Source organism: Scyliorhinus canicula, chromosome 1, assembly GCF_902713615.1.
Source record: "Scyliorhinus canicula chromosome 1, sScyCan1.1, whole genome shotgun sequence".
NCBI lineage: Eukaryota > Metazoa > Chordata > Chondrichthyes > Carcharhiniformes > Scyliorhinidae > Scyliorhinus > Scyliorhinus canicula.
The window spans coordinates 302,126,144-302,150,874 of record NC_052146.1 but is presented as its reverse complement, the minus strand read 5'-3'; the positions used below and the strand labels follow the sequence as shown (position 1 = coordinate 302,150,874).

The following is a 24,731-nucleotide window of genomic DNA, read 5'->3' as shown; positions in this document are numbered from 1 at the left end:
AGTGGGTTTCGCCAGGCTGTAAAAAACATGCTCTAACTTTGTGTCCATTTATCTTTTTACGGTTGAATTCACATGCAAGCACAATTAAAATAGATTTGCCAGTAAGGGAAGGTGATATTGCAGAACAATTCTTAAAAATCTAGTTTCGTCTTTTTGACATGCGATTGTGGTCACGCAGAGGGCAGGGAATTCCAAAAGAGAGAGAGAGAGAGATGCACCCAGGGCATATTGTAACAGCTGCTGTCAAAGACACACTGACAGGGGTCTGAGAGTCACTTGGCTGCTCACCCAGCTAGCGCCAGATGGTATTTTCCTCAGGAAAGCGGGGATTCAGGATAAATAATTAAACTTTGTTTTTTAAAAAGCATTCAGCCAGAAAAAAAAATGACGGGACGCAAATTTAAATTTGTTATTGGCCCTGGGGATCTTAAAAGACTGCATTGTAAAATAAAATGAAAAACGTTCCCATTTCAATGGTTCCCACCCTCCCGAAAGCTGGTTTTGAGCTTGTTTCCTGGGAATGGAATGTTTTTCACATTATGCATGTCAGCATCAAACTCTCCCAAACTCTAAGCAGTGCTTGGTAGCTTGAGAATGATGCAGTACAAAGCTCTCAGCATACTGCCCCACGAGCAAACCCAAAGACAACAAAACGCACTTCCCAATGGAATCAAAGTGACATTTCACAGCTCACAACTCGAGAATGGCTGGAGCCCAAGACCCTGTGACTGAGAAGCAACAGCGATGCCAATGAGCCAAGTTTGGCACTTGTGAATCCTAGGGTGGGATTTTTGGAGGCTGGTGAGGTGGGAATGAGGTGGGTGAGAGGGTAATTCCGCACTACTGGTCGGCATGCCAGCACGATCCTGCTTGAGATTTATATTCCGGAATGTAGCCAATTGAAGTAATTAAGGGGCCTATTCAGAAATTTCTAGTCTGCAAGCGGGCCCTATACAGCAGCTGAAATCCAGCAGCCTCACAGCAAGTACGTGGGTGGGGGGTTGGAGTGGGTGCACTTCATCTTACAAGGAAACCTGGCCCTGCCCTGCAATCATGGCTGTCAGCCACAGCTGCAGAGCATGGTCAGGGTCCTGACCTGAAACACAAAATCCTGCCCCGATTGTCGATTCCTGCATTGGTAAAGCTGATCCTACCTTGCCCCAAATTTACAATATAATCTGCAGCAGGGCTGACCAAAGTAATTCCAAAATAGAAGTCGAGGTATGGAAAACTCATCAGTCTGGGATTGAGTCAAGGGCATGGACAGGGTGGATAGGGAGCAGCTGTTCCCCTTAGTTGAAGGGTCAGTTACGAGGGGACACAAGTTCAAAAGTGAGGGGTGGGAGGTTTCGGGGGGGGGGGGGGGGGGCTTTTGAGAAAAAACATTTTTACCCAGAGAGTGGTGACAGTCTGGAATGCACTGCCTGGGAGGGTGGTAGAGGCGGGTTGCCTCACATCCTTTAAAAAGTACCTGGTGAGCACTTGGCATGTCATAACGTTCGAGGCTCTAGGCCAAGTGCTGGCAGGTCAGGGCCTTTCATGCGTCAGTGCAGACTTGATGGGCCGAAGGGCCGCTTCTGCTGTCGGTATTCTGTGACTCGAGTTCTAATATTAAAGGACAATGGGGCGGGTAAACCATTGCATTCTTTTATTATTATGGGAGACCCATTGCATCCCTCGTTCGTCCAGAGTGCCAGGTTGATTTGTGAAATGTGCCCCTGGTTAGAAGCACCACATGGGAGTTGACTTTCAGAAAATCACTGCTTATGATATTATATTTTTATATATTATACTTCAACCTGTCACAGGACCCAATCTAAAATTGCGCCTTGCACTGGACAGTTGACGGTTTAACGATTACAACTGTAGATATTGACTTACTTTTTAAACATTCCCCAGTGATTTGACATTGCATTTTGAGAAATTGGAACAATATCGTAGTGATAAAATTGCCAAGTGAACAAGTTAGCTTTAGTTCAACAAGTTAATTCAGCAAAAAAAAAATCAAAAGTTGAACAAAAAAAAAGAGGAACTGCCTTTTCGGAACCAAGGTTGCGTTTCTCTTTCTGCGTTCAACAGGTTGGTTAAAACAGAGCAAAGTAATGGAGCTAGAGTGTGACATCTGGTGATGATCACCTTGACAAAGCAATGACGTCTCTATTGTGATCACTTTTTACAAGAAACTTCCAATTGACGGACAGGGAAAATCTGTACACACCAGCTAATTACCCTTTATTCTGCTCACTTCATTGATCTGCTTTCTGCTTCATTGTATTTAAACTGGATGCTATGGTCAAGCCTCAAAAGTAGAAGTGAGGCAGAGCTGCAGCGATGTTGAGCACCAAAATGCTTGTTGCCTGAAGTTAGCTGAATATATTTCACGCATAATGTTAAGGACACCAGATGGGTTTATATAATGAAGATAACATTTTTTTGGCATTAAATCTAATCAGAGGACAGCACGGTAGCATAAGTGGCTAGCACTGTGGCTTCACAGCGCCAGAGTCCCAGGTTCGATTCCCCGCTGGGTCACTGTCTGTGCGGAGTCTGCACGTTCTCCCAGTTTTGCACGGGTTTCCTCCGGGTGCTCCCGTTTCCTCCCACAGTCCAAAGACGTGCAGGTTAGGTAGATTGGCCATGATAAATTGCCCTTGATGACCAAAAAGGTTAGGAGGGGTTATTGGTTTACGGGGATAGGGTGGAAGTGAGGGCTTAAGTGGGTCGGTGCAGACTCGATGGGCTGAATGGCTTCCTTCTGCACCGAATGTTCTATGTTCAGTCTTGTACACTACCACAAAGCAAAAGGCCAACAGAATGGCTTAGCGCAACATATTAATACGATCAAGCAAGCCTATGTTCATCATTGGAGAATCCTAGATGCTTGGGAGGCCACAAATGAACATTTAATCAATTAATTTGCAAATACCTTTGAGTGCTGATCTTAACAGATGCCACTGTTCATTTAGGAATACAATGATGCAGCAACAGCAGCTACAAACAATCCTCCTAAACCTCCAGGTCCAGAATATTCATACAGGTCAAACCAACAAATAAAGCAAGAATAGATTTAGTGGGATGGACTGTTGGGTCTCACAGGGAATGTCTATGTTTCACTGTGTTTATTTAGCCATTTCTGACTGAGAGAATAAGGGACATTCCAGATTTGTTTTCCTAATATCCCGTTAGATGATAGCATGACTAATGACCAGAGGAAGACGGTGCATGATGTTGCATTGTCCAGCAGTTAGGGAAAACACAGATGAGTTTGATGGCCTTGCATACTCATCATGTACATTATTTTAATTTCCTCCCTAATGTTCTCTCCTGAAGCTGCTGAGTACTGCACGGTTCATGGATCAAGCACATCCACGGCATTTACCTGAAGCTTGTAGAATTTTATACATATCATGTAACCCAATTTTCAACTGTTTGCAGAAATGGAGTTGTAAGTAAATGTATGCCTGCTATTCATGTGACTGCAATTAATGAACTGCTCCTTACAAAACAGCCACTGTGATATTCTGAAAGGCAAATCTATGAGGAAACCCAATGTACTCTTATTCATGCACCTGCAGCCAGGTGCTTTGCGTATCCACTTGATAGTTTTGCTCTCTGCTATTGGATAAGGTAGCTGATTGTGCTGTTATGATCCAACATCTACCATTCAGGCAAATCATGGGATATGTGCATGCGGTTTCCCATTGCGTGTTTGAGGGAGAAGTCCTGTGTCACAATTTAACAATCAGGAAATGCAGCCACATTTTGGCAGTTTGTTATCCGCATCTTTTAACCTGCTCTCTGTGTATTTGCCACACTGCTGCGGTGTATCAAAAGAGAAAATGCTGGAAAATCTCAGCAGGTCTGGCAGCATCTGTAAGGAGAGAAAAGAACTAACATTTTGAGTCCTTTGTCAAAGCTGCGGTGTATCATACCTGAGTTGCCCGGGACCTCTGCTGGAGTATTGGCTGGAGCGTGCGCACCAGGAGGGATATGAATGGTTGAGAAATTTGATGGAGGTTGATCACCAGGAGGCACCTGTATGTTGGAGAGGTCTGAAGTTGGCATGGAGTCAGGGGGTATATTGGAGATTGACGATTGCGGGAGTGAACCGTCACCTTTACTCTCGTTATCTGAAAACAGATATTGCATTTGGTTACTCGATATAAAACAGCTTTTAAATCGTCAAAAAAATAAAGCAGATGCAGTGAATCTAACAGTTGGTCTAAGATTTCTGGGTTAGAGACAGAAGAAATTAGCCAAGCTTTCTAACTCCCATCTAAACATAGAAACATTCAGCCCCTTTCGCCTGTTCAAACACATTTAATTATAATTCAGCTAATCTTCACCATAACTTAATTTACCATGTCTATGCCATATCCCTTGATAATCTTACCCAACAGAAATTTCAGCCTTAGTTTCGAAATATTCAGGTGTAACTGTGGTGTGCTTCCCTTGGCTTGCTTCATTGTGTTCTCCTACTACTAACAGAAGTGTAGGAACTTGGGAAGCAAAGGTCTCGGACTGCCATTATCACGTCAATGACTTGTGCGCTATATGGACGATTATTCATTAGTTTCATTGGCTGGTATAATACCTTGGATTGTTTTTTTAAAAAGGAAAAGAAAAAGCGAGAAGAGCAGACACTATTTTGAAAAGGCTGCAGAAGTCACCTGACCTATAAAGTGGCCAACGTTCTCATCACCTTTGATCATCAAAAACTGGGGTGGACATGACTTGGCAGATTGCCTGATGGGCTTCACACCCACCATTGTCTGAATCTCAAGGACAAGAAAGTTCAGGCTTCCCGATTGCAGGAAACAACCAGGATCAAAGCAGGATCACCAAACTCATTATGCAAGGAAGGTGCGAAGGACCCCTTTTTCTGTTTCAATGGCATTGTGTAGATGTGACAATGGAAATCGAAGCTCCTCGTTATTAAGGTTGACCCGCCATTGTGCGGCACGGTAGAATAGTGGTTAGCACAGTTACTTAAAAGCTACAGGGTCCCAGGTTTGATTCCCAGCTTGAATCGCTGCCTGTGTGGAGTTTCCTCCGGGTGCTCCGGTTTTCTTACATAGTCCAAAGATGTGCAGGTTAGGTGGATTCGCCATGCTAAATTGCCCTTTAATTGTATTAAATTGAATTGTCCAAAAAGGTTACGGGGATAGGGTGGAGGTGTAGGTCTGAGTAGGGTGAACAAAGAACAAAGAAAAGTACAGCACAGGAACAAGCCCATCGGCCCTCCAAGCCCGTGCCGACCATGCTGCCCTTCTAAACTAAAATCTCCTACACTTCCTGGGTCCGTATCCTTCTATTCCCATCCTATTCATGTATTTGTCAAGATGCCCCTTAAATGTCACTACTGTCCCTGCTTCCACCACCTCCTCCGACAGCGAGTTCCAAGCACCCACAACCCCCGCGTAAAAAAACTTGCCTCGTACATTTCCTCTAAACCTTGCCCCTCGCACCTTAAACCTATGACCCCCAAGTAATTGACCCCTCTACCCTGGGGAAAAGCCTCTGACTATCCACTCTGTCTCTGCCCCTCATAATTTTGTAGACCTCTATCAGCACGGTAGCACTGTGGTTAGCACAATTGTTTCACAGCTCCAGGGTCCCAGGTTCGATTCCCGGCTTGGGTCACTGTCTGTGCGCAGTCTGCACATTCTCCCCGTGTGTGCGTGGGTTTCCTCCGGGTGCTCCGGTTTCCTCCCACAGTCCAAAGATGTGCATGTTAGGTGGATTGGCCATGCTAAAATTGTCCTTAGGTGTCCAAAATTGGGTGGGGTTACTGGGTTATGGGGATAGGGTGGAGGTTTGGACCTTGGGTAGGGTGCTGTTACCAAGAGCCGGTGCAAACTCGATGGGCCAAATGGCCTCCTTCTGCACTGTAAATTCTATGAACTCTATGAACTCAGGTCGCCCCTCAACCTCCATCGTTCCAGTGAGAACAAATCGAGTTTATTCAACCGCTCCTCATAGCTAATGCCCTCCATACCAGGCAACATCCTGGTAAATCTCTTCTGCACCCTCTCTAAAGCCTCCACATCCTTTGGGTAGTGTGGCAACCAGAATTGAACACTATACTCCAAGTGTGGCCTAACTAAGGTGCTCTTTCCGAGGGCTGGTGCAGAGTCGATGGGCCAAATGGCCTCCTTCTGCACTGTAAATTCTATAAATTCTATGAAAAGCAGCTGTCACATGACCAAAACCCGAAGGTGAAAAGCTCTGATTATAGACTGAGTTTGTGTTAGAACAGACACAGAGGGAGTCTCAGGGTGAACCAGTATCATCTCCCTCTCACTGCAATTTCCAAGTTCTGGACCCTATGTCTGTTACATTTTGGAATACATATCAAAGATAGCGGAGGAATGCAAGTGCCATAATATCCACTTTGGAAAAAGACAGATTACAGTTCAAGAGATTGTCTCCAGAAAATAATCAGTATACAGCAGCAGCGACCCACTGGAATTTCAAGATTACTAAAGAAACGTCAGAATGTATGTTTTTTTTAAGAACTTCAAATCTTATTTAAATCTCCTCCACCCTGCAACTTATTCTGTTTCGCATGTGTGTCGTGGGGCTCAGAATGTGTTTTGACCTTTTAAATAAGTCTATTACTTCCTGAGTGAGGTTTTAAAACAATAAAACTAACTCCTTACTTATTAATAGGCTGGCCTATTTCTTGTTATAGCTTTGCACACTGTCAAATACATACGGGATTGAAAAATTCTAACTTTTTAAAAATTCTAAAATGGGCTTGATCGTAACATTATTACTAAAGACAAAATTAGTTTTAGAATGGAATTTCCAGTGATGCAAAAGGAATGGCATGGACAATCTAAAATAAAAACAAAATAAACATTGGAGAGATATAGAAGGTGGAAGAGAAAGGCGAATATTCCAGGTGAAATTCATTCAATGGATACAGACCACAATGGTTGTTTATTTATAGAAATGACTTTTTAAAATGTCAATTTCTTCATTTTCCAATGGGTAATATAGTTTCTATTTTTAGCCAGCAGAACTTGAAAAACGAGTTTAAATCCTCTTACAAAGGTTAAATCTATGAACCCATTAGTCTGTATTCGTCTCAAGTTGTTGACGCAGACCTCAAGGACCACTGGTCAAAAAGCAATTCATGACAAAACTTGCAATTCCCTTGCTCCTCCAAATAAGCTGACAGGCAATGTAACATGTGACTTCCAGCGCCTTGTTCTAGCATTAAGTTGTAATAGAGGTCAGATACAGCTTAAAACAAGGCACAGCTGACTCAGCAGCAGCAACATACCATAAGCCCAACACGAGGATGGCATCTGTGATGATCTGGAACTGTTGCCTCAAAGGATAGTGGAAACAGATTCAACAGTAACTTTCAATGGGGATTTGCACATACACCTGAAAACATTCGGTTTTTCCAGATGGAGGTGAGTCTAATTGGATAGCTCTTTAAAAGCTGGCACAGGAATGCTGGGCCATATGGCTTCCTTCTGTGGTCCATCTGTCACTGCTTTAGGATTGTACCAGCAAACATGTTTGGAGGCTATAGGTTTCAGTGAGTCTCCCCTAACTACAGAATTCTCGCAAGAGCAGTACTCAGAATTTGTCAGATTTCAGAAGTGATTGCTCCAAAGCTTCTACCAAAAAAGCTTTCCAACGTGTAAACAAAGCACTCGGAATATATGCTAATGAGTGAGGTTACACAGCACTACTTATACTCTGCTTCAAGACAGACTTTTCTCCCATTCCATTCTACTTACTCATTAGTTTCCTCCACTTGCTAATGGAAAATGAACAAGACTTGCAGGCTATGCCTTCAAACAATGGACTTCTTGTAATGGCCCTGAAAGTCCACGAGAATTAGAAAGTCTCTCCCAAATATCTTCTGAAGCTGGATTATTTACATTTGATATTTGGCTCTGCACTACATAAAGTGTTGCAGCTGACTTTTTTTTTTAAAAAGCTCACACAATTTAAACAGTAAGCCAAAGTCAATAACTCATCTGATGAAGCATCAGCGAAGGCTTCTAAGAGCATCCTAATCAGCTCGACTGGACATCAATAAATGTTGCCAGTCACCATCCACTACTACAATGAACAGTGTACAAATATGCAAGTCATTTCAACAATAATTGTAAAAGAGAGATATGCATTTATATAGGGACTTCCATGACTCCAATGTCCCAAAGCATTTTACAGCCAGTGAAGTATTTTGAAAAGTTGTTGTAACATATGAATGTTGCAGTCAAATTTGAACATAGCAAGCCCTCACAACAGCAATGCAATAATGACCAGATGATTTGTTTTAGCAATTTCGGCTGAAGGACAAATATTGGGTAGGATGACAAGGAGAATTTCCTGCTTTTCTTCAAAATAATAAACTGGGTTCATTTACACCCAGTTAAGTGGGTTGACAATGGTTTAAGATCTCACTTGAAAAACAGTCAGAACTCGGGTGGTAATGCACTGGGGGCTGGAATATCAACTTGGATGGCATGCTCAAGTCTCTGGGGCTGTATTCACAAGCTTTTGGCACAAAGGTGAAGCTGCTGTTTCATTATGCGGCCGGGGTCTAGACAGGGTTCTTTGAAGCTCGTCTATTCTCCCAAAGTAGCTCCAAGATGTTGCCCAACTTACTGAGTGTTTGCAGCCTTGGTGGTTTTATTTCAGATTTCTAGCAGCTGCAATACTTTGCTGTTCCTTGTCAAACAAAAGCCAAATTCAATGCCAACCACTGATAAATTGCACATAGCTCCATACTGTGGGTTACGTCCAACAAGAACTATTTCACCGAGGGCTCTTGCAGGAGTGAGGGCAGAGATAAACTTTTACTAAGTGAACTGAGCTGCATTCAATCCCAAGTCCCAGAGGCTGAAGGACTCACTCAGTGAGTTAACCCAATGGCCAGCAGTGCATCAAAATCAAGAGTTAAAATCAAGATCTGATTAACATGGTATCATAGAGGACTAATGTGGTGCAAGTAATTTTAGTGTTTTGCTTTTAGATTGGAAGCACTTGTTTGAGGAAAGATTTTTTTTTTTAAAAGTGTATTATCTTACAAACGGATCATCCCTAGCTCAGTGGCCAATACCCTCATTTGAGTCAGCAGGTTCAAATTCTAATAGTGTCTTCAGCTCGTCATTCAAACCAACACTCCCTGCGCTGCACCAAAGGAGTACTGCACTGTTGGAGCTGTTGTCTTCCGAATAAGACATTAAACCGAGACTCTGTCTGCTCTTTAAGGTGTGCATAAAAGATCTGGTGGCAGGATTCTGAAGAGCAGATGAGCTCCCCCCCAGTATCATGGCCAACAATGATCCCGCAAACGGGTCATTGTTGCATTGGTATTTGTGTGAGCTTGCTGTGCACAGGTTATCTGCAGCATTTCAGACATCGTCACTGTGGCTACACAAGCTGTAAAGATACTGCAAAACATTGAGGGCACGGATTCTGATTGAAAATGGAGACCTCAAGTTTAATTTCTTGCTGAGACCAAAAAAGTTGTTTGCAAAATCAAACAGAAAAGCCAATATCACAGTAACCCATGAGCAATCTACATACCCATGAGCTACGGAAGATGCTTGAGAAAGCGCTTTAATTTCTTGTTTACACTCCCTACTTAATTTAGCTGTTTCCTGTCTTTCTATCCCCAACGATTTCTGAAGCATGAAGCCACACTAAGAAATGTCTCCTGCCATATTGTACATGAGGCCAGAAAGTAAGCCCCCAAGATTCAATCGCTTGCTCTGGGGCAATGTGACCGTTTCTATTCAGCATCTTCCCCAGAGACACCGCTTAACCCTGGAAGCTCACCATGTGGGCAAACTAGCAGTCACTTAACGTCATAGCAATCAGTTCTGAACGTATACAATCTAGAGCCCATTGAAAGCTGAGCAGCTACATTCAGCAGAGGTGTGTACACCAGACTGCAACACTGGCCCAATTCACTTTGCGTTTGTTTCAAATTTAGTTTGAAAAGAAGGGGAATTCCTATTTTTGCAAACGTGCATCGGAAGCAGCACCAGTCACATTCTGGCTGGCCGTCGTTAGCCCTCACTTGTGCTGAGGTACCAAAAGTTCATTCTTACCAAGTATTTCGTCGTCATCCATCCCTGTAGGTCCGGACTGGGGGGTTTCACCATTTTTCAAGCAATTGTGGATATAGGCTGCCTTCCACTTTGCATATTTCCTGTGTTGAATATTCTAGCACAGAGAGAAAATCAATAATAAAATCATCCACATCACACAGCTATTGGGTAAAATATAATGGACATGAAAATCAGCCATTGAAGGAGCACTATCAAGACTCATTACTAACAACTGCCTCCTAAAGGTGCACAACCGCAAAAGTGATCTTCACCACCACCAGTTATTTCTGTCAAGTCTTTAGGCCGAATACATGCAACTGCCAGAAGCAAAACCCTGTGACATGGTATTACTCATACATTAGCAGGCCAGCATTAACTCTGCGCAGGCAATTACTTAATGAGCGAGATGCTTTATGACCTACATGCCACTCCATCAGACCAAAAGTAACAAGTACAGACATTATAAAAAGGACTGCACTCGTAACGAATCCACTTGCAACTGTTTATTTTAAATGGTAAGACTGGGTAATAGGATTTGCACGGGCAGTTTGAGAAACTCCAACATTGCATTCATGCAGAACAAAAAACAAATGGAATTGTCGAGCGATAGTTTGTATTTATACATTGCCTTCAACAGAATAAGGTATTCCAAAGCTCTTTACTGGGTTGGCAATCAAAATCTGAGATTTAAATTATTTAGCGAGACTAAAATAATTTTCTGTTAGTTAAGAAACGCCAATAGTCTGTTTTGATCACCACATCCAGCAATCTTTCATACTTCGCTGATGCCGCCACGGTGCGATTATATGTGCTGCTCTGTATCGTGCTTTGCTCGAGGGAAAACCAAAACTTCTTTCCTTAAGTAGAAATAATGATTGATTGTTTCATCAATGCCCATGTTTCTCAATAGTTGCCATATGCCATTGATTGCATGAAGTGGCATCATTTGGCTGATGGGTGAGCACAATCTGGCGCAGATAGGACATAGACAATAGAGTATGGATGAATGGTGGAGGATGGCAGGCCAATGAGAAAAGCATTGGAATAGTTAAATAGGTAAAATATTGTCTCAATGCAATAACCCTTCCTTCTTCCCCCGCCCCCTTGCTCCAGGCCATCTACCTTGTGTTCTTAAGGTTGCTATCTCTTGTCGCAATCTCTCCCAGCTACAGCTTAATATCAAACACATTCTTCCTCTCTCTGGTTCTGATGAAGAGTCAAACGGACTGAAAATGTTAACTGTTTCTTCCCCCTACCGATGCTGCCGGACCTGCTGAGTTTTTCCAGCATTCTCTCTTATTGGAATAGTTAATTCCGGTGAGGAGAGGCATGGAGGGGGGTTCGGGCGGAATACTGGACTAAACAGGTGCTGAGATAGGCGATGTCATGGCAGCAAAATCAAGAAGACTTCATGTTGGAAAAGGCGAGGTCACAAGCTCAGCTTGATGTCAGATAGGACCCCAAGATTGCAAATAGTTTGATTCAACCCAAGATGGCAATCAGGGAGAGGGATGTAAGTAGTGGGAAAATTATGCACTTTTGGGATGAAAAGAGGCAAATTATGAAAAATGAAAAAAAAATGAAAATCGCTTATTGTCACAAGTAGGCTTCAATGAAGTTACTGTGAAAAGCCCCTAGTCGCCACATTCCGGCGCCTGTCCGGGGAGGCTGGTACGGGAATGCCAATGGAAATAGAGAAGAACAACCAAGCAGAAAAATTGCCTGACATCACAGTGATTCAGATCAGGTCAGTCGACCTGGAGAGCTTAACCAGACAATTGCAGCATGGGAAACTATTGTTACATAATAGATTGCATCTGTTAGTGCTACATTGACCAGATTATCCACCTAATTAAATAATCTAATAATGTCCATCAATGAGTTTCAACACCTTTTCAAGAAATGCAACAGTGTGACCTTAAACAGCAGCCTGCATCTCGCTCAATTTCTCGTTGCTCCTTTCAAAATACATAGAATCCCTACATTGCAGGAGGCCATTCGGCCCGTCGGGTCTGCACCAACCCCATTAAGAACACCATACCCAGGCCCACTCCTCCGCCTTATCCCCGTAATTCCACCTAACCCGCACATCTTTGGACTGTGGGAGCACTCGGAGGAAACCCACGCAGACACAGGGCGAACGTACAAACTACACAGACCAGATGGCCAGAATCGAACCCAGATCTCTGATGAGGTGAGGCAGCAGTGCTAACCACTGTGCCCCCCAGGATTGGCCTGAATTTTGGCAAATAGTGCTAGTGATCCATTTATTACACTTTCACTTTCCAAGAACTTTGTGGTCTTTTATTCTGGAATTTGCAATAATTTGAAATTCATTTGGGCTGATGTAATTTAAGTACATCTGTTATTAGAGATGTAGGGCACACTGGAGAGCCACTTCCTGATGTCCATGTTTAACTGTGCGTGTGCTGCTGGTTTGCTCTTTAACAATGGACTGCTAATAGCCGCAGCATTATTTTTAACCAGAAAAACCGGGCCAGCTGTTTAAAAGAAGATAGCAATTTACTTTCAATGTAAAGTATATCCTCTGGTTTAGTAAGCAATATAAAGAACAAAGAACAATACAGCACATGCACAGGCCCTTCGGCCCTCCAAGCCTGCACCAATCATGTGTCCTATCTAGACCAACCACCTATATCCTCCTATACCCCGTTTGTTCATGTGCCTATCCAGGTAAGTCTTAAAGGTCGCTAATGTATCTGCCTCAACCACCTCACTTGGCAGTGCGTTCCAGGCCTCCATCCCCCTCTTGTGTAAAAAAACTTTCCCGCACATCTCCACTGAACCTCCCCACCCTCTCCTCATACCTAATACCCTCCATACCAGGCAACATCCTGGTAAACCTTTTCCATACTCTCACCAAAGCCTCCACGTCCTTCTGGTAATGCGGTGAGCCGAACCAACATTCTATATAACTGTGACATAATTTTCAAGCTTTTCTACCCGATACCCTTGTCCTATGAAGGCAAGCATGCCATACGCTTTCTTTACCACCGTTTCCATGTTTCAAGATCTGCAACCTTCTAAGAACCATACATTTAACCTCATTCTTGTTTAACCATGTTTAACTTTGACCACTAATCAACGGACGTCAACTGTGCGCACACGCTACGCATTAGAGCGTAGCTTTGACTAAAATTCAGCATTGCTCAGAAATTGCTACTGCTTATGAGACAGCTTTCATTCTCCTCTGCCCAACTTAATTGAAGGGACTTTGCTGACTTTGGATGCCAACAACACTATCTTAATCTGATGTCAACTGTATCTCATCCCAAGGAGCCACACCAGAAATGTTAAATCAATAAAAACTTTGCTGAGTTGCAAGGAAATCAGAACGAGAACTGAACAAATATCTGCATACTCTACAGTTTCAACCTTGGGAAACAACACAAGCTGTACCCTTCCAAAGACAGTTACAGAGATAGCAATAGCCTGCGATTCTTTTCAGAAGACTCAACTGTGTCCTGATTAAAGTAAGGGATCAGTGGTGCCGTGATGTGGGTATCCATAGTTGATTAACCATGCATTGATGCCGATAAAGGAGGTTTGATGGCAGAATGCCAATTTCTTGCTCTGAACTTTACGTTCCTCCTTCAGGAAATCACTGGGGTCTTACAGTGATGGCAGTTTTCAACATCAGAGCTGTCACCCAAGGGGACTAAATGCGTTCTACTGTGTACAGTTCAAGTGCTTCAAATGTTAGCTTAGAATGTTCCAAAGAAATGAATGGCTTCTTCTGTTCAGCTCCATGCAGAGTGCGGATTCGCACTTCCTCTTCCATTTCATTGCATACGCCTTTTGTAAATCGGTTAAATTGACAAAAATGAGAGAGAAAATTGCTTGAAGAATGCTGCTCTTGCTTATCTGTTTATGCACATGTTCTCAGCTAGGGTACCTAAGTTTATATCGCGTTAGCCACATCGACACACACTGGGACAATCTAGTTATTGCAATAGTGGAACTGTATCTTCCCAGTCAGTATGTTTTATGCCTGACCTTGATGGTCAACTATTGCACCCCAGTAGCTGCAGGTCACAACACTCTTGCAAAAAGTGATCACATTTGCAGTTATCTAAATCTAAAGTGCATATTGCCTGCAAATGACAGTTTCTGTCTTGATGGTCAAATTAACCAATCATATTCTAAACTTCTGAGCATCGTAAAAAAATTGACATGGTACTTTCAAATATTTCTTCTTGGGCAGTTCCTCAGCATCAAGGATAACTTGCTTCCATTCCAGGGAGGTGGGTTCTGCATGACCGAATAGTCCAATTCTGGATCCGCTGACCCTGCCACAGGTTTGGCTGGTGTTGTTTGATGAGCTGGGTGGGTGAGACTCTCTGGATTCTGCGCTCCCCTTCCGCTGTTTACACTTGGCCTCCGTGTGCTCCGTCCTACGACGCTTGATGTGATTGGTGCCTTCGCGGATGATTTTTCTCTTGTTTGTGTTCCAAGGCAAGAACTTCCCACAAGTCAATGGGAATATTGCATTGATTCACGGAAGCTTTCAGAATGTCCTTATAGTGTTTCCTCGGCACTCCTAGTGATCGTTTGGAATTGCAGAACTCGGAGTAGAGCACTTGTTTCGGGAGTCGTGTGTCGGTCATGCGGGCAATGTAGTCCGCCCATCGCAGCTGGTCAAGCATGACCAGTGCCTTAATACTGGAGATATTGGCCTGGAAGAGGACGCTCACGTTGGTATGGATAACCCATCAGTGCATTTTCAGGATTTTGCGGAGGCAGCATTGGTGATATCTCTCCTGGGATTTGAGGTGTCTGCTGTACATTGTCCATGTTTCTGATGCAGACAGGAGGGCGGGGACCACGGCTGCTCTGTAGACCATGAGCTTGGTACTGGGTTTAAGGTCTCGGTCTTCGAACACTGTTCCTCAGGCGTCCAAAGACTGCACTGGTGACGATGCTGGACTTTGTCGTCAACAGCTGCTCGCACCGAGAGAAGGCTCCCCAGGTACGGGGAATGATCCACATTGTCCAAGGGCTCACTGTGGACCTTGATAGTTTGGGGGGGGGGGGGGGGGGGTATTAGATTATTATTATGTATGGCAGGAGTGGGTGGTAGAGAACCTTTATTTTCTGGATGTTTGCTGAGGCCCGTTCTCGCATATGCCTCTATGAATGCATTGTGATTATTTGTAGCTCGGCCTCTGAATGTGCACGCAACCAGATGAATTCTGCGTACTGCAGCTTGATGACAGAGGTTGGGATGGTCTTAGATTTAGAGTGATTGGCACGTGGACCGAAGTACAGTGAAATGTATTGTACTGCGTCTATTCAAGGCAAATCTTTCCATACATGAAAATATAGAACACATGATAAATACACAAAGATACATAATGAAAATACATAAACATAGACAGCGGGTGAAGCACAAGGCATATTGTGCTACCACTGAGGAGAAGATGCTTAGGAAGAGCAGTTCAGTCCATAAGGTCAGTCCAGACCCTAAGAGGGTCATTCAGGAGTCTGGTAACAGCGGGGAAGAAGCAGTTTTTGAATCTATTGGTGCAAGTTCTCAAACTTCTGTATCTTCTGCCCAACGGAAGAGGTTGGAAGAGAGAATAACCCGGGTGGGAGGGGTCTTTGATCATGCTGCCGCTTTCCCACGGCAGCAAGATGTGGCGATAGAGTCAATGGATGGGAGGTGGACTCGCATGATAGACGGGCTGAGTTCACGATTCTCTGTAGTTTTGGGCCAAGCAGTAGCCATACCAAGCTGTGATGCAGCCAGATAGGATGTTTCCATGGTACATCTATGTATAGAAATTGGTAATAGTCATTGTGGAATTTCCTTAATTTTCTCAGAAAGTATAGGCGCTGTTGTACTTTCTTGGTCGAAGAGTCAACCCGGACAGATTGTTGGTGATGTTTACACTGAGGAATTTGAAGCTGCCCACCATCTCCATCTCAGCAGAACTGATAGACAGGGGCGTGGACACAACTTCACTTACTAAAGTCGATGGCCAGCTCCTTAGTTTTGCTGACATTGAGGGAGAGATTGTTGCCATTACACCACTCCACTAGGTTCTCTATCTCCGTCCTGTACTCTGACTTGTCGTTGTTTGAGATCCGACCCACTACAGTCACGTCATCAGCAAACTTGTAGTTGAGTTGGAGCCGAATTTTGCCACACAGTTGTATGTGTACAGGGAGTATAGTAGGGAGCTAAATATGCAGCCTTGCGGGTCTCCGGTATCGAGGACTATTGTGGAGGGGGTGTCGCTGTTTATCCTTACAGATTGTGGGTCTGTGGATCAGGAAGTCAAGGATCCAGTTGCAGAGTGAGGAGCAAAGTACTAGGTTTTGAAATTTTGATATGAGCTTGGCTGGGATTATGGTGTTGAAGGCGGAGCTGTAACCAATGAACAAGAGTTTGACGTAGGAGCTCTTTTTGTTGAGATGCTCCAGGGATGAGTGTAGGGCCAGGGAGGTGGCGTCTGCTGTGGACTGGTTGTGCCAATATGCGAACTGTAATAGATCAAGATATTCTGGGAGTATGGATTTGCTGTGCCTCATAATCAAACTCTTGAAGCTCTTCAGATGTCAAGGCCATAGGGCGGTAGTCGTTGAGGTATGTTACCTGGTTCTTCTTGAGCACTGGTATGATGGTGGTCTTCGTTAAGCAGGTGAAAACCTCAGAACAGAGTAGGGAGAGGCTGAACAGTCTACGAACACACCCGCCAGTTGAGACCGCACAACCTCGGACTCAGTCAGGACCCTTTGCTTTCCGAGGGTTCACTTTCAAGAAGGCCGATCTGACTTTGGAAGCAATGATGGTAGGTGTGGGTATGACCGAGGTTGCTAGGAGTGGGGTTACTGCTCGAAACAAGCATAGAATGCATTGAGTTCATCGGGGAGGGATATGCTGCTGCCGGAGATTCTACTCGGCTTTACTATGTAGCCCGTTATGTTGTTTAACCTGGCCACAACTGACAAAAGTCTGCGTCATTAGTCTGTGACTCTAGTTTAGTCTGGTTTGGCTCTTGGCATCCCTGATGGCTTTGCAGAGGTCATACCTGGATTTCTTGTATAGGTCAGGGTCGCCCGTCTTGAATGCCTCAGACCTGGCCTTCAGTAAGGAGTCAATCTCCCGATTAAACCATGGCTTCTGGTAGGGGAATGTATGTACTACCTTCTTTGGCATGCAGTCTTCTACATACTTGCTGATGAAGTGTCTAATGGTGGTGGCATACTCGTTTAGGCTAGCTGCTTAATTCCTGGAAGATGGACCAGTCCATTGACTCCAAGCAATCGCATAGGAGCTCTTCTGTTGTCTCGGGCCGGCATTGAAAATCGCTTATTGTCACGAGTAGGCTTCAAATGAAGTTACTGTGAAAAGCCCCTAGTCGCCACATTCCGGCGCCTGTTCGGGGAGGCTGTTACGGGAATCGAACCGAGCTGCTGGCCTGCTTTCAAAGCCAACGATTTAGCCCTGTGCTAAACAGCCCCTGCATGACCTTCTTAACCAGATTCTCCCGCTTAAGTATCTATTTGTATGCTGGGAGGAGGAGTAGTCTTATGGTCCGATTTTCCGAAGTGCGGTCGGGGTATGGATCGGTAGGCGCCCTTAATCTTTTGCGTAGCAGTGGTCAAGGATGTTGGCACCCCTGGTGGGACAGGAGATGTGTTGGTGGAATTTTGGCAGTACACTCTTGAGGTTGGCCGAGTTGAAGTCCTCGGCCATGATGAACAAACCCTCGGGTATTCTGTTTCATTGTTATTTATAGTGGTGTACAATTCATCCAGCGCCTTCTTCACGTCCGCCTGGAGTGGGATGTAGACCGCTGTGATGATGGTAGAAGTGAAATCCCGTGGAAGGTAGGTATTTCAGGTCCGGGGAGCAGTAGTTCGCCGGGTCGCCATGTCTGAGCACCAGGAGGAGTTGATGTAGATGCAAACCCCTCCACCCTTCGCTTTGCCCAATGACACCATGCGGTCCATCCCGTGTATTTAGAAGCCGTCAGGTTGTATGGTACAGTCCGGTAATGCAGGGGAGAGCTACGTCTACTTGAAACAGAGCAGACAGCAGTCTCTTACTTCCCTCTGAGAGGCAAGTCTAGCGTTAAGCTTGTCCAGCTTGTTTTCAATCACTTAGACAAGAATCAAGGATAACAAGGGATGGACAATCAAAGGCTGCCATGACAGCAGCACCCACACCCACATGAAGAAAAACACCATTATTAACACAGTGGGCCAAAAGTATAGAACACAATGTTATAATGATTGCTAGCACATAGACTGTTCAAAATGTTTTCATGAATATAGTGCCCGCTAAAGTAAACTCAAATACTGACAAATACACAATATGAGGATTACCTTCAGAAATACTAAATTCACTCCATAATGGTAACTTTCCAATGAATCTCTTCAATTGAGGCAGAAAGCATGTTTAGGTATCTACAGAGTTTACGCAGAGACACGAGGGCTCTGAGTCAGTGTTCTCCTCTGTCTGGGGTCTTGCGGCCAATCCTCTCATTGGTGTTCTTTCAATAATGTTGTGGGACCGTTCACATCTATCTTAACAACCGAAGGAGCAACAGTTTAATGTCTTAGCTGAAGCACAACACCTCTGACGAGGCAAAACATCCTCATTGCAGGGCAAACCTAAAACAGTGTGCTCAATTCCGAGTGGAGCTTGAACCCACAATTTCACCCATAGTGGCGAGAATATTCATAAATGAGCCAAGCCAGGGGCAGCACGGTGGCCTAGTGGTTAGCACAACCGCCTCACGGCGCTGAGGTCCCAGGTTCGATCCCGGCTCTGGGTCACTGTCCATGTGGAGTTTGCACATTCTCCCCGTGTCTGTGTGGGTTTCGCCCCCACAACCCAAAAATGTGCAGAGTAGGTGGATTGGCCATGCTAAATTGCCCCTTAATTGGAAAAAATAATTGGGTAATCTAAATTTAAAAAAAAAAATGAGCCAAGCCAATGCAAAATGAATGAACATAGAATTCAGATTCAGAGTCAATCAAACTAACTTGGATGCATAATCTTTGGATTTGTTTATTGTCACGTGTACCAAGGTACAGTGAAAGGTATTTTTCTGCGAATAATAACCTTAATTGCCGGCAGCACGGTAGCCTTGTGGATAGCACAATTGCTTCACAGCTCCAGGGTCCCAGGTTCGATTCCGGCTTGGGTCACTGTCTGTGTCGAGTCTGCACATCCTCCCAGTGTGTGCGTGGGTTTCCTCCGGGTGCTCTGGTTTTCTCCCACAGTCCAAAGATGTGCAGGTTAGGTGGATTGGCCATGATAAAATTGCCCTTAGTGTCCAAAATTGCCCTTAGTGTTGGGTGGGGTTACTGGGTTATGGGGATAAGGTGGAGGTGTTGACCTTGGGTAGGGTGCTCTTTCCAAGAGCCGGTGCAGACTCGATGGGCCGAATGGCCTCCTTCCGCACTGTAAATTCTATGATTAATAGTCTTCCTTTTTTAAAAGCGCCAAAACTCCCTCGAGTTAGTAAGTGCTACAATGGCATTTATTATACGTGGGTTTTAACAAGTCAAAACAGAAAGCTCTGTACAAGTGCCTCTGCCTAAATCCAGCAAACCATATCTACTATTCTCTTAATCTTACAACCATGTGGTCATAGCAGAAATCAGTCATTCATCTACACCCACCAGTGGTTACACTTGATCCTTCTCACACTGCCCCCTGTAGAGTAGGCCCCAAATGCTGTGGATATTTCTAGCTTTGAGCCATGCAACTGGGAAATGAAAGAATTTGATTCTGAGATTAAGTATGATGCAGACCTTTCGCTATTTAACACAATGTGGTTCTTTATTACTCATGCTTTCAACACTTGTGCTGGAGGTTTCAGTGCAATAGGGAATTTGCTTGGAAATGACCAAGAAACAAGCAGCTGTATTCCAGACTATTTACCAACATAGCCTTTCTAAAAATATCTATTTGAAGTAGGAACACCTAACTCCATTATCCAAATTGCCAATTTACCACACACAAATTCTGCTGGAATAAAAAAAAGTTTGATCTGAAAAAGATGTGTTTAAATTCTCATGACTTAAAAGTATCATGATCTACTGGTTTTCCAAGATTTGCATTGATTAAATGGGTCTATGTTATACTCAGTAGGTGCAAGCAAAAATATATATCAGCTTGGTAGCCTTACATACTACAATGGTGCCTTTGCGCTGTCTATCGTGTGTGTGTGTGGCCAGGTAGATTCAGGGCTAACTGGATGGAGAGTGTGTTTTCTGAAAACCTCAGATTTATCCAGTGTAGCACAAAAATGATTTGCATTTACACATCATCTTTGATGACCTCAGGATGTCTCACAGGATTACAGCTAATGAAGTGCTTCCTGAAGTGTAGCCACCATTATAATATAGGAAACGCGGCAGCCAACTTGTGCGCAGCAAGTTCGGGTTAATCTGATGACGACCGATGATCTGTTTAGCAATCCTGAAAAAACATTGACCAGGGCACGGACGATAACCTTCCAGCTCTTCATCCAAACAGTGTCAAGGGATCTTTTACATTCGACTAAACTGTGCAGACAGAATCTAAGCTTAATACCTCCTTCAAAAGCAGGGTCAACTTGGCTGATTTCATGACAGTCAAGTTTTTTACGGGATGTGGGCATCGCTGGTTAGGCCAGCATTTATTGCCCATCCCTTGTTGCCCTTCAAAAGATGATAGTGAGTTGCTTTCTTGAATCCCTGCAGTGCCTGATGTGTAGGTACACCCACAGTACAGTTAGGGAGGGAATTCCAAGATTTTGACCCAGTGACTGTGAAGGAACGGCGATATACTTCTAAGTCAGTTTGGTGAGTGATTTGGAGGGGGATCTCCAGGTGGTGGGGTTCCCAGGTATCTGCTGCTCTTGTCCTTCTAGATGGTAGTAGTCATGGGTTTGGAAGGTGCTGTCTGATGAATCTTGGCAAGTTCCTGCAGTGCATTCAGTAGATGGTACACACGGCTGCCATTGTTCATTGGTAGTGGAAGGATTGACTGTTTGTGGAGAGAGTGGCAATCAAGCAGGCTTTGTCCTGGATGGTGTCGAACTTCTCAAGTGCTGTTGCAGCTGCACTCATCCGGGCAAGTGGAGAATATTCGATTACACGCATAACTTGTGTCTTGTAGATGGTGGGCAGGCTTTTGGGGACAGGAGTCAAGAAGTGAGTTACTTCCCATAGGATTACTAGCCTTCGACCTGCACCGGATGCCTCAGTATTAATATGGCTAGTCCAGTTCAGTTCCCCAGGAAACCCAAGGATGCTGATGGTAGGGGATTCAGCGACTGTCATGTCTCTCATGTAGGCACTTGTGTGGCACGAATGTAACTTGCCACTTGTCAGCCCAAGCCTGGATATTGTGTAGTTCTTGCTGCATTTGGACATGGACTGCTTCATTATATGAGGAGTCACAGATACCAAGATGGCACCGGAGCATGGCGACTCTAGAATAGAATAGAACAGTACAGCACAGAACAGGCCCTTCGGCCCTCGATGTTGTGCCGAGTCATGATCACCCTACTCAAACCCACATATCCACCCTATACCCGTAACCCAACAACCCCCCCCCCCCCCCCCCCCCCTCCCCTCCCTCAACCTTACTTTTTAGGACACTATGGGCAATTTAGCATGGTCAATCCACCTAACCCGCACATCTTTGGACTGTGGGAGGAAACCGGAGCACCCGGAGGAAACCCACGCACAGACGGGGAAGACGTGCAGACTCCGCACAGACAGTGACCCAGCCGGGAATCGAACCTGGGACCCTGGAGCTGTGAAGCATTTATGCTAACCACCATGCTACCGTGCGACTCTCTACGAGTTCTCTCACTCAGATCTTTTCTTTTACGTAAAATATTCAAATTTGACTTTCTCAGATTCAAAGTGGATGATATCACACTTTCATAACTTGAAATTTCATTTGCAGGCAGCACGGTGGCACAGTGGTTAGCATTGCTGTCTACGGCACTGAGGACCCAGGTTCGAATCCCATGTGGAGTTTGCACATTCTCCCCGTGTCTGCGTGGGTTTCACTTCCACAACCCAATGATCTGCAGGTTGGTGGATTGGCAACGTTACATTGCCCCTTAATTGGAAAAAACAATTGGGTACTCTAAATTTATATAATAAAAAAGAAATTCCATTTGCTATAGTTTTACCCATTTACCTAATCAGTCTATATCCCTTTGTGATTCTCTCTGTCCACTCACACAACTTACAGTGCCTTAGTGGCATCTACAGACTTGGACACACAGCTCACGATCTTGCATCCAAATCATCAATACGAATGGTGAAGAACGGATGCCACAGTATAGTTTGCCAAGGAACTTCAACTTATCACATCCCATTCGTCAGTATGAATGTTTCATCGCTACAGATCACACAGTGGTTAGCACTGCTGCCTCACAGCGCCATGGACAGGGTTTGCTTCTGACATTTGGTGACTATGTGGAGTTTGCATGTTCCCCCAATGTCAATGTGGGTTTCCTCTAGGTATTCTGGTTTCCTCCCACAGTCCAAAGATGTGCAGGTGGATTGGCCATGCTAAATTGGCCCTTGTGTCCAAAAGGTAGTTGGCGTTGTGGAGATAGCCCGAGTGAGCCGAGGTAGGGTGTTCTTTCAAAGGGTTGGTGCAGACTCGATGGGCCGTATGGCCTCGCTCTAAACTGTAGGGACTCCCTGATACTCTGTATCTTCTATTTTCCGGATAAGGTTAACTCCAATTTAATGTGTTTTCATTTTTTGAAAATAATCTCTTACCCGGAAGTTCTGAGAGAACAATATCTGCAGAAACTAACATATTCACCATGTCAGTCATCGTCTCAAAGGGTACAGCCAGATTAGTCCGACATGACTTTGCAAATCCACATAGACTCTCTTTGATCAATCGAATGCTGAGTCAGTCTATCTTGGATGATAGCCCCCAGTAAATTCTCCACACTGAATTTAAACAGCCAGAACAGGTTTGTGTAGTAGGCATGTGGCTACTCGAAACTGACAGACTATCCAGTTCATTTCTCATTGGCCCTTTACAGCCAGCTGTTAGAGAAGGGCTTCATACCGTTAGCCTGGCTGCTTTCGAATCAAGGGATAAAAACAGAATGAAATTTTTTGCAGTTAAGGCGCTGAGAATTAACAGCAAGTTTGGAAATGAATCAGTGAAATAATATTTACAGGTCAAAATGGACTACATGGCAAATCTTGGATTGTAAGTATTTGTAAAGTACTTGGTAGTGTAACAGCTTTCCTCGACCTATAAAGGTTAATAATTAGCTAAATGAGGTAGTGATTCAGTCGAGTTAAATTACCCACATTTATTTTTCAGGACATGTGGTTTAAATATCTGAGATCTACACTGTAGCTCAACAAGTGCTCTTTCACTCCAGATGGCCAGTTTCAGCAAAGAAAATTGGTTTGTTCTAAAATTGTAACACAATGCATCAGTGGTAAACGACACTGAATCAAAAAAAAAAAATCCTCTGTAGGATTACAAATGCAGAACAGATTACTCACTGAAGAACTCCAAGTCATGAATCAGAGAGCCTGGGTTGCCTCAAGCCTGGTGCATTTTCAGTACAAATACAATACAAAGTTCCTCTAACAGCCTCATAGCTCCACTAAATTTATTCAAAGGCTCATTAATCTTAATCCGATTTGGTAAAGATTATATCCTGCTCAATACTTGCAAGTGATTGAAAAAGAATGAATGTAGAGGACACCAAATTGCATTTGCTACATTTTGGCCCAGTTTCCAAGACATCAATATTCTTCTAATCTGCACTATTTTGCACTATTCCTCATTGATTCTTCTGTCTCCAATTTCACCACTCACAAGACTCACAGATCTTGTTTCTAGTACCGTTGTTAGTTTTTAAGAATGGACTTTCAAACATTAAAAAAAAGTTGCTATTACCAAAACCGAAATTAAAGTTTAGAGAAAGAAAATTTAAACATTGAGCTTTAATTCAGCAGGGAGCACAGAATCCAAGTGGAGACTGCCAAGTATGGCGCTGTCAAAATGCTGTCATTTGAATGAGACATAAAATTGAAACTCTCTGTGCTTGCTTCAATAACCTTCAAATGACCGTTAAAGATCCCAACACCAGGTAAACTGATGTGACTTCTCAGAGCTGTCTGCTTCCAAAATATTGACTGTGTTGTCAAAGCAGCAAAAGCCCCCAATCTTGGTTCAGTGGTAGCACAATTGCCATTCGAGTCGGGAGGTTGGCCCTCTCTGCAGCAAACGTAATTGATTCTTTGTGAAGAACTTTGAGATATTTAAGGCAGGTGGCAAGGCACTGCTGGCTCTCCAGATTCCTTTTTAAAACTGCAAAGAAACTTGGGTAGAATTAGCACTAATTAAATGTAATAAAAATCTCTCTTTCAGCATGAACTATCCATCAACATCCTTAATAAACTCACAATTATACAAGGCTGGAGATGCTGATGGCATCTTGTAGGCACCAATTATTTCTGTCCCGATATTCCTCTTGACAAGTGTTTGCTGTGTGGATCAGAAGCTTTACAGAAACACACTGATACAAGAGCATGGGTTCCTGTATCACAGGGCCCGTCTATTTATTAAATAGTAACCGACACATCTGGCTCAGCTTTTCCCGTGCGAAAATG

At 44.0% G+C, this 24,731-nt stretch overlaps 1 protein-coding gene across 2 annotated transcripts in view; it reads right to left on the bottom strand.

Moving 5' to 3' along the window:
* Window positions 1-24,731, bottom strand: part of vta1 (vesicle (multivesicular body) trafficking 1) — a 172,061-nt gene that overhangs the window by 44,848 nt on the left and 102,482 nt on the right. For both annotated transcript variants that reach the window (XM_038816597.1, XM_038816588.1), the window contains exons 5-6: window positions 10,089-10,203; window positions 3,933-4,130 (exon numbers count right to left, since the gene is read on the bottom strand). In XM_038816597.1, the coding sequence (XP_038672525.1) occupies window positions 3,933-4,130; window positions 10,089-10,203 (313 nt within the window). The remainder of the gene's footprint in view (window positions 1-3,932; window positions 4,131-10,088; window positions 10,204-24,731) is intronic.